Genomic DNA, 9,939 nt, shown 5'->3' on the forward strand with positions numbered 1-9,939 from the left:
GGAACCTAGACAACCTTTCGGCTCTACGAAACTATTTGGTGGGAGAGAGAGAAGAAAGTCAGATCATGCATGGCACTGTATATGAGAGAATTTATGTATGTGGAGAGCTCCCCCCCCCCTTCCCTCCCTCCCACCTTTATTTATAGGGTGAACAAGAGATAGAGGCCATGAACATGAAAATACCAAGGGGCTTGGACATTTCACTATACCACATAAGGAGGGCTTGATCTTCTCCACCAAATGGTGGAAGGAAGCCCCATGGGGCCCCTCAAGCCATGAACGAAATTGGCTACCCCTTTGGGGGCCCACCACCTTTTCATCCACTTTTTTCTCTCTCCAAAATAAGGAACCGTTCTAGAAGAAAACCCCATTAAAACCAACACATAAAGTACTTTTCACTATTTTTGACGACATTTTTCTGTGTCCATTAAATTCGAAAATATTTCTGTTGTGCTTTCTTTGAAAATTTATCCATGACAACAAATATGTTATCCCTCCCCTTCTTTGTTCGAGGTAAACCTAAAAAAGGTCCACAAATATGTCCACCCATGAAACATTAGGTACATGCGAAAGCATATATAAATCACGAGGATTGAGTCATGACTTAGTTTTTTAACAACGCTAACATCGCTTAAAAATTCTAAGTTCATCCATTATCAACATATATTTACATAAAGTAGATAACTACTAGTAGCTTTTGAAAGGCGGCATCCAAAGGAGGCGTACCATTTCATATCCAGGGCTCTATCGATCGATGGTATGACATGAAGTGATGTGGTACGGTGCAAGGAGAAGAATCGTGCTGCTACGATGGTGATCATCCAACCAATGCTGCTACGCACCCATCTCATCAGCCATCCAAATCGGATCTATTGACACATGGAACCTGAGTAATAACCCTGCATATATATATGGCAGGCTTCGATGCACGGTAGCTCTTTTCGTATTGTCCGTAGTAAGTAAAATCACTAAGAACAACTCCAACATGCCGTCTAAACGCACGCACCTTTTGTTCGATTTTTGTCCGTTTGAATCGGTAGCCCGCTCGTCGTCCGCCTCCGTTTGTGTCGGCCATGCACCCAACGCGTACACCCATTTCATTCATGTTCGTACAGACTTTTAAAAAGGTCCGCAGACATAGATCATGCCAACGGCCATGCCATCGCCCAGAGTTCATGCCGGTCCCATGTCTGCCATACATGCCAGCCTTCAAAAAACCACCACACAGTTCATGCTAACGCCCTTGCCAGCACACAAAAAAGGGACGGGGGTTCAACCACGCCATCTTGGCCATGGTCATGCCAGCGGGCATTTCCTCCGGCCTCTGGAGGATAATCCACCCGCCACAGGTGTGGCGTTGAGGTCGATGACCATGGACGTGAGCATGGACGGCGCCACCATGCTCACCTACGGTGACCATTCCCCGGAGAAAACAGGAGGCTTGCGGATAGGGATGAAAGCCGGGAATCGGAGGCATGGCAGACGTGTGCGGCGACTCCGGAAGTGCCACACGAGGAAAGGCCGATGAGCCCTTGCCAGCCGCGGCCACAACGGCACTGACGAACCCATGCTAGCTTGGGTTTAACCCTAGGAAGAGCAGGGCTTGACTCGTTGCCGCGGCGACTTTGACATTGTTTTCCTCTTGCTGTGCGGCAGCGGCGGACGCGACTTCAGGCTTGCGGTCCTTCGTGTGCCTTCGATCCTTCCTCTTGGCCGATTGCACGGCCCCACTGCTCGAGCGTCAACGACTTCTTTTTGGGCGGGGCCGCCATCTTGTGGGTGGCGTGAGGCTTGCCTTTGCCGGTGGCAACAGAGGTGAGGCCGGAGGCGAGGCCGATGGCGGTGTCGAGGATCGGCACGTCGTCCATGGCGAGCGACACGGAGTTTTTTGGGGAAAGAGGGGAAAATGGGGGTGGTTGTGCCGCCGACTGGCGGGCCGGGGGAGGAATAGGCGGGCGTCGCGCGCGTCCATTTTGTGTACACGCCGATACAAATGAGGCCTAAATTTGGATCGGAAATGGATCGCCAGGCAGACAAAAAGCGGACGAGCGTCCGTTTGGGTCGGCGCGTTGGGCCGACTTTTTTGTCTGTTTTGATTCAAACAAACGCGCGCGAAAAAAATGGATTGGCGCGTTGGAGTTGCTCTAATGCAAGCATAGCAACATGTACCATGCATGAACAAACCCTTACGGACCTATGCATAGACGGGCTCAAACCCGGGTTTGACCGAGAAATACTACTACGAGGGACAGAAATACTACTACCCGGTAAAAAAAATTAAAAAAATATGCACTAGATTTTCGGACAGAGGGAATAGCAAAATAGGCAAATTTATCAAAAAAGAAGGGCGGAAAGAGGGAAAATCATGGAAAAGATAAGAGAACCAGCATCACAGGAAAAATGGAGAAAAAATATACAGTAAACTGAACATGCGGGATTAAAATTCCTGTAAATTTCTTGTGGGAAGGCTGCCGTTGTAAAGGAATTTTCAATAAACAGTAAGTTCAACATCATGGAAAAGTTTCTGTTTCTCTTGCAAAATTCTAAACACGAGGAAAAGGTTCCTTCTCACTTCCAGAAATTCCAGCCTCATGAAAAACTAGGTCCAAACTCATGAAAGAAAAGATCATTCTGTATCAAGATTAGGTCCAAAGTCACGGAAGTTTCAGAAACATCTCTCTAAATTTCTGCAAAATCCATGAAATTTCCAAAAAGACATTATGTTGTTTATTTCCCTGTAAGATTGCGCATTGCATTCCTATAGTATAACCAGCATATATCTTCAGTAAAAGCCTCGCCGCTGCCGCTCCTTGGCAACCTCCACTAGCAGGGTACGTCCCTCAAGAATCTGCACAAGATTCAAAGTGAAAACCAGATCTCTGAACTGAATGGCGACCCAAACTGGCAGTTGACGCTTGAACACTAACCTGTTTGTTCAGGGCATAAACAGCGTCATAAGTTTCCTCCTCTGTCGCCATCGTGACAAAACCAAAACCCCGCGAACGCCAGGCCCCTCCTCTGCGCTCGTACACGATTCTTGCATCGAAGACATCGCCGTGCTCACTGAACAGCTCCTCCAACCAAGAGTCGTCCACCTGCCACGGCAGATTGCCCACGTAGATTCCGAACCGATGCCAAGATCGGCGCCGAGGAGTTTCCACCCTTGATGATCTTGGTGTTGCTGCCTTGCTTGCGGAATGACGGTGAGGGGTGTCCATACGGAAGCCTCTTGATTTAGGAGTTGCATTGTTCACAGGTCGAGGGCAAGGGGTGTCCATTCGGAAGCCTCTTGATCTAGGAGTTGCATTGTTCACACACCGACGTGGAGTTTCCACCCTTGCACCTCTAGGTCTATGAGTATGAGCTGCCTTATGCACGGTCAGACGCCTGCCGCACACTTCCTGTCCACATGAAAGGTTAGTCAGAAAAGATTCAGTTTCCATGTGTTTTAGCACGAGCTCAATTTCATGTATAGAAGCAGATTAATTGCTAACTCTTAAGTAAATTCAGAAAATATAAGGGAACTCCCCCACAAAAGAAAAACATACTCCCTCCGTTCGGAATTACTCGTCGAAGAAATGAATGTATGTAGATGTATTTTAGTTGTAGATACATCGATTTTTGTGACAAGTAATTCCGAACGGAGGGAGTAGTATATAGGAACTAGACCTATCAAGATATAGAGTACACTTACATAGCGATGGAACATCACCACAGCCCTCTCAGCCTCCTCAACAGTACTCATGGTGACAAACCCAAATCCACGACTCTGCTTTGTGTTCCTGTCGCAAACGACCTGCACAAACACAAAGTTGAAACTGACCTCATCACCAACTCTAAGATAATCTTGTTCAGCACTTGTGGGCAATTCACGGCGGTTGATTCATGCACTTTTATCATGTTTTATTTGGATTATTACTTCATTTGAATATAAATGTTTAAATTAAAAAATATGAATTTGAAATATTGTTCAAGTATACGCAACATATCAAGTTCTAAATTAATGTGTTGTGCATACGTAGCTAAACTGGAGTTTGTATGCAAAAAGATGGAAGGAAAAAAGAAAAGATGTGCACAATAGTCACGATCAGAAGCGTCGGGAAAAGGGTGGCAGAATGTTGCTATCAATTCATTCTGTTACTTGAACCTATTCTGCATTAGTACTTTATCATCCGTTCAATCACGCGTTTCCGATGGATCACGCTGAGGCGCAGAATATGTCCGTCCTATTTATCAAACCATTTGGTACGTTACGGACTTCCATGTCTGAACTTATCAACGATTTGCCGTGGAGAACATGCAACTAGTCCGTGTTCACAACTGTCAACTGAAGTAGATCACTATATAAAGTCGAGCCTGCAGCTCTCTAACCACGCAAAAACAAACCAGTAAGCAGCAAATAAGAAAAAGAGGGTTACAGTTCAAGTGTGTTCAGTAGCTAAGATGGCTACCGCAAGAGCTCTAGCCACCATGGCGATCTTCCTGCTGATGGCGCTCTCCACCTCCCACCTCGCGTCCTCGCTCCGCCCGGGCCTCGGCGTCTGCCGTGCAAGTGGCTATCTTCCAGGAAAGTCGGGCAACTGCGAGAAGAGCAACGACCCGGACTGCTGTGAGGATGGCAAGAGATACCCGCAATACCACTGCTCGCCCCCGGTCACCGCGACCACCAAGGCCGTCTTGACGCTCAACAGCTTCGAGAAGGGCAAGGACGGCGGCGGCCCATCGGAGTGTGACAACTCCTACCATAGCGACGAGGAGATGGTCGTCGCGCTCTCCACCGGCTGGTTCAAGAACATGGCCCGTTGCGGGCACCGTATCAAGATCAGTGCCAATGGAAACTCCGTGTACGCCAAGGTGGTGGACGAGTGCGACTCCGTGTATGGCTGCGACGAGGACCACAACTACGAGCCACCCTGTGCCAACAACATTGTCGACGCGTCTCCGGCGGTGTGGAACGCGTTGGGGCTCGACCAGAACGTCGGCATGGAGGGCATCACCTGGTCTGACCAGTGAGCACCTTTGGTTTTTCTAAACGAAGGTGAGCGCAGGTTGCTGGCTGTGCTCGTACCACTTTGTCGGTCACAGTGTCATGTATATAACTTTCGTTGTCAGTTACACAGATCCTATAGGGGGAGGTCAGATTATGTATATGATTGTGTGATTGTATAAAATAAACAGTGCAAGCCTATTGTTTAGCACCGATGAGATGTTCTTGTGTGTGATCTTCTAACCACAATCGCACAAACTGAAGAACAAATAGTGTAAAGAAACAACTTTACTCCCATAACAGATTAATAAGTAAAAAGCTCACCTTGGAGTCTTCAACCATACCGGCATACTCGAAGAGTTCGGCGAGATACAGGCTGTCAATGTCGTAGTGTAGGTTCCCGACATACACCTTAGCTTCATCGAGCAGCTCATCGTCGCACTCAGACATATACTCGTCATCCACTTCGTGCTGGTACGACCCTTGTCGTTGAGGGGTGGTACCTCTAGGAACAGCCTTGCGCACGATCATACGTCTGCCGTACACCTCCTGTCCACATTGGAGGCCAATCAGAAAAGCATGAGAATTCTACATTCTTTACCACAAGCTACATCTCATATGAATTGACCATGACAACTGCAGGAAACGAATTAAATTTCGGAAAATACAAATAAACAAGCCTCATCAAGCTGCAAAGTATACTCACATAGCCATGGTAGATCCTCACAGCCCTCTCAGCCTCCTGAACGGTACTCATGGTGACAAACCCAAATCCACGGCTCTGGCCTGTTTCTCTGTTGTAAACGACCTGCAAATCCCGACAGTACATAGATATCTGTTGTTTTAGAACAGAGAGCCAAAAAGAAAACATGCATATCCTTGTGCCGAATGCTGATGAATGAAATTCTCCCTAAAGAAAAAGGAGTACCGACGAAACAAAACGACACTAGTGCAGTACTGATAAAAACAGATCACGTAACAATTTAATGAGCAGTGATCAATCCGAGTGGTAGGACTCAACCTAGAAATATTTTGCAAGAAATTAGTACAAAGTAGCCAACTGACTCTAGCAGCTCCAACCTGAGCTTCAGTTGTGCATAAGCCCATTCGGTGCTGGTAAAGGATTTCACATTTCGATGAGCAGATATGGCAATGAAGAGCGACAAGTCTCACCTTCGAGGACAGGACGGCGCCGGCATGCTCGAAGCTCGACGCGAGGGCCCTGTTGCCAATGTTGTAAGGTAGGTTCCCAACATACAACTTTGTGCCGTCTCGCGCGTATTCCTCCTCTGTCATGTACTCCCTGTCCTCTTCATGCCTGTCTGGCTCTGGCAGGTAGCTGAAGGCAGTGGAAGGGTACGTATTTTCAGCGGTGTGAGCATTGCTAGCATGTCTTGCAGCTCTCGTTGCAGCAGTTGCAGCGTATTCTCTTGGTGCACTGACACTTTGTTCTACAGGGTGAGTAATTTGATAAGTATAACCATTGCTTGTATGTCTTGCAGCTCTTGTCGCAAGGTTTGCTCTTGGTTCATTGACAGTTGGATGTACAGGTTGAGTGATTTGAGCAGTGCGAGCATTGCTTGTAACTCTTACAGCTCTTATCGCAGGGTGTGGCATTGCTGCACTGACTGTTGGTTCTAATGGGCGAGTTACTTGAGTAGTGTGAGCACTGCCTGTATCACTTGCAGCTCCTGCCGTAGGGTGTGGCCTTGGTGCACTGATAGTTGGCTCTACTAGGTGAGTAACCTGAGCAGTGTGAGCATTGCTTGTACCACATCCAGCTCTTGTCGCAGCGCTTGGTGCACGGGCAGTTGGCTCTACAATCAGTCGGGCTCTAACTGAAGTATGACTTCCTTGGTTCCGGTTCACAAGATTCCGAAGAGGACTCCGGTTGGCATGTGAAAGGCGGCTGAAAACTGACGTCACTGTTGGGTGCACCATTGTAGGGTACACAAGGTTTTCCTTTTCTGGATGAGATGCCGGAAGCCCTTTGCACTTGTATGCGAGCCTCATCGCTTTCCATTTTGTTTCCTTATCCGTAGCATGACAATGATCATCAATCGAATGACCTTTACCCCAATAAGCGCATGGAGCCGGGGAGTCGCATACAAAACAGTAGCACTGCATTTCAAAAACAACAATAAATTTGCATTGTGCCGCATTGCCAATAGGATCAGGGGGTGAAAAAGGCTTGTAACTCACCATGGTACAGTGCTTCTCGTGAGAGGTAGCGCGGAAGGGCATAGTAGAACATAAATGGCGCGAGTGAGGGAAGTCGCGGCATGCTACCTGCAGAGCAAAAACAGAGCCAATAATGAAGGAATGCTAGTAGTGCAGTTAAACAGTAGTACCACAGGTTCTGCATAAAGGTTCCTAAAATCGCAGATAATATAGTCTTTGTTTAAATTGACGTAAACTAAGAATGGCAGGTATTCAGAGTCGATCATAGACTGTGTATTCACATTATTTTAAATCATAAGTTGTGTTCTGCAGCAGTGACTGAACAAATGGTAGACTCTTAAATTTCTGTCTGCTCTTTTCTGAAAAGAAATCCACATGCTTCCCCAATCACCTCTGCAACTCGATTCTCGAGTCACAAATACATGTAAAATAAATCAGCACAGGTAGATATGCACACCACTGTTCGTACTGTATTCGCAGGATCAAAATGCAATTCTACAGATCAAAATGGAGGAAACAAAATACTACTCCCTCCGTCTCAAAATAAGTGTCGTTGATTAAATGCAAAGTTTGTAAATGTGCAATTAATTAATTCGGATCGGAGGGAGTATATCATTTGTAAATGCGCAATCAGATCATCAGCCTATATACTTAACCTAAGTATAGAACATTTCATCTCTAAATGTAGCCTCCAATTTGGCACACGCAAAATAATCGCAGCGCCAAGGATCATACTAATAAACGTCAGAAACAAATTAATACCTGGCCTTTCTCTGCAACTATCTGCAACTCATCCGAGCTGCCATCGCTCCCCGCAGTCGTGTCCTCATCCGCAACGGCAACGGCCCCATCAGGGTCGCCGTCCAGAACCACGCAGTCGCCGTAGTCATCGCCAACACCGTCGGCACCACCAGACTCGCCCTTCTTCACCACGGGATCGCAGACCCCGTCATCAGCAGCATCGTCAAAACGCAGCTTCCTGGCCACGGGGGGAGATCCGTCATCCTCCTCCTCATCGGAGCTGATCTCCACAACGTCCGGCGCCGGCGGAGGCCTCCGAGAAACCAGGAAACCCTGAGCGAGGCCACAGTATCCCGCCATGGACGTACGAATCCCGGACCCCAGAGGCTGCCGCTGCCAAGAAACGAGAATTATGTGATCGCGCATACAAATGCAGCAGATCTTGGCTCGATCGGTGGCGCTCGCTTCTACCGCCGGTGAATTCGGCGTCGATTGAGGGCACCCCCTACGATGCTCTGCTGTGCGTATGGGCGGTTCAGTTTTTTGAAAATTTGACTTCCAAGCCCCCCTACACGTAGCCGTTTCGTAAAAGCGGCGTGGGCCGGGCCGGTGGGAAACTATTGCCCAGCCCGGTTATCATTGGGTCCAGTACCAACAGCTGCAATACAATTTCTCAAAAAAAAAGCACCTGCAATACATATTTTTGTTTATTTCTCTCAAAACAAAACGGAAATGTTAACGCACACACGTGTGGGCGTTTGCATCTCCCCACACGCGTGGATCCGCGTCCGTTTGTATGTGCACGAATCTTGGCATGTTTCCAGTGCCATGTAGGATTGGCCTGGTGTGTGGGCGTTCATCTGGTCGCCCACACAGCCGTTTCACCACACGGGAGGGGCTGGTGTGTGGGCGAGATGCAGTTCGCCCACACGCCACTTTGCACGCACGCATAAGGGCTAGTGTGTGGGCATTTGTCATCTCGCCCACACGCCGATCTCCTCTCCCACACCCAAGCTGCTACTTGCCATGTGTTTTGTAGTGCACATGGCAACTGCCCCTAGTGTGCTTTATAAGAAGGTGGCAACTCTCTTTTTTACCCGAGTTGCCATGTGTTTTGCAGGGTACACGCCAGCTGCCTAGTGTGCATGTAAGCAGATGGCAACTCTCTTTTACCGAGTTGCCATCTGTTTTTGCATGGTACATGACAACTGCCCTAACGTGCACGTAAGCAGATGGCAACTCTTCCTTTTTACATGGCAATTGCCCTAGCATGCTTGTGAGCACATGACAACCCTCTTAACTGCCTAGTGTTAGTATGTGACAACTCCTAAAATTTTGAAATCATGGCAACTACAGTAAACCAGATCATACATGGCAACTGCAGTTGTCCGATATGGCAACCGTAGTTCAACGACATGGCAACTGCAGTTAAACGAACATCGACGAGGGTATGGATCATGGCAACACTAGTGCAGAACCGGCCTTTTGTGCCGGTTCGTGAAGGCCTTTAGTGCCGGTTCGTGAACCGGCACTAAAGAGTGGGGACTAAAGCCCCCCCCCCTTTAGTACCGGTTCGTCACGAACCGGCGCTAAAGTGCCAACACGTGGCACGAGCCAGGCCCGTTTGCGTGTAGGGCATTAGTACCGGTTGGTAACACCAACCGGTACTAAATGTTTGAGTGTTTTTTTTTTGTTTTTTCTTTAATTTTATGTTTTCAATTTAATTTAGTGATTGTTTTACATTATAATGAGTTGTTAAATCATTAGGTGAAAGTACCGCGGATTAGTTTCGACTGGATGCATTGGATAGCTCTAGCTAAGTGATCAAGTATATGCCATCTCCATATTAATTATACTTGATCAACTATAATATATACGGATATGGCATATACTTGATCACTTAGGTGGGATCCATCCAGCTGAAACTAATCATCATCATCATATTAATCATCATAGTCATGCATCGCTAGCTATATATCTAATCACCACCAGTACTACTAGCTTAAAGAAGAAACATTCACTTTCTACCA

At 47.5% G+C, this 9,939-nt stretch overlaps 2 protein-coding genes across 2 annotated transcripts; one reads left to right on the forward strand and one right to left on the reverse strand.

Moving 5' to 3' along the window:
* Positions 1-2,592: 2,592 nt before the first annotated feature.
* Positions 2,593-8,428, reverse strand: LOC123093509 (protein elav-like). Its single transcript, XM_044515491.1, has 8 exons — positions 7,931-8,428; positions 7,190-7,276; positions 6,161-7,108; positions 5,694-5,795; positions 5,312-5,536; positions 3,695-3,796; positions 2,928-3,401; positions 2,593-2,848 (listed from the first exon to the last, which is right to left on the reverse strand). Exons 1-8 carry the CDS (start codon positions 8,333-8,335, stop codon positions 2,783-2,785), a joined length of 2,409 nt encoding a protein of 802 aa, XP_044371426.1. The 5' UTR covers positions 8,336-8,428; the 3' UTR covers positions 2,593-2,782.
* On the forward strand, positions 4,199-5,124 carry LOC123093510 (putative ripening-related protein 5). Its single transcript, XM_044515492.1, has one exon. The coding sequence runs from the start codon at positions 4,444-4,446 to the stop codon at positions 5,011-5,013; it is 570 nt and encodes a 189-aa protein (XP_044371427.1). The 5' UTR covers positions 4,199-4,443; the 3' UTR covers positions 5,014-5,124.
* Positions 8,429-9,939: the final 1,511 nt, after the last annotated feature.

The sequence above is a fragment of the Triticum aestivum genome, chromosome 4B (genome assembly GCF_018294505.1).
Source record: "Triticum aestivum cultivar Chinese Spring chromosome 4B, IWGSC CS RefSeq v2.1, whole genome shotgun sequence".
Lineage (NCBI taxonomy): Eukaryota > Viridiplantae > Streptophyta > Magnoliopsida > Poales > Poaceae > Triticum > Triticum aestivum.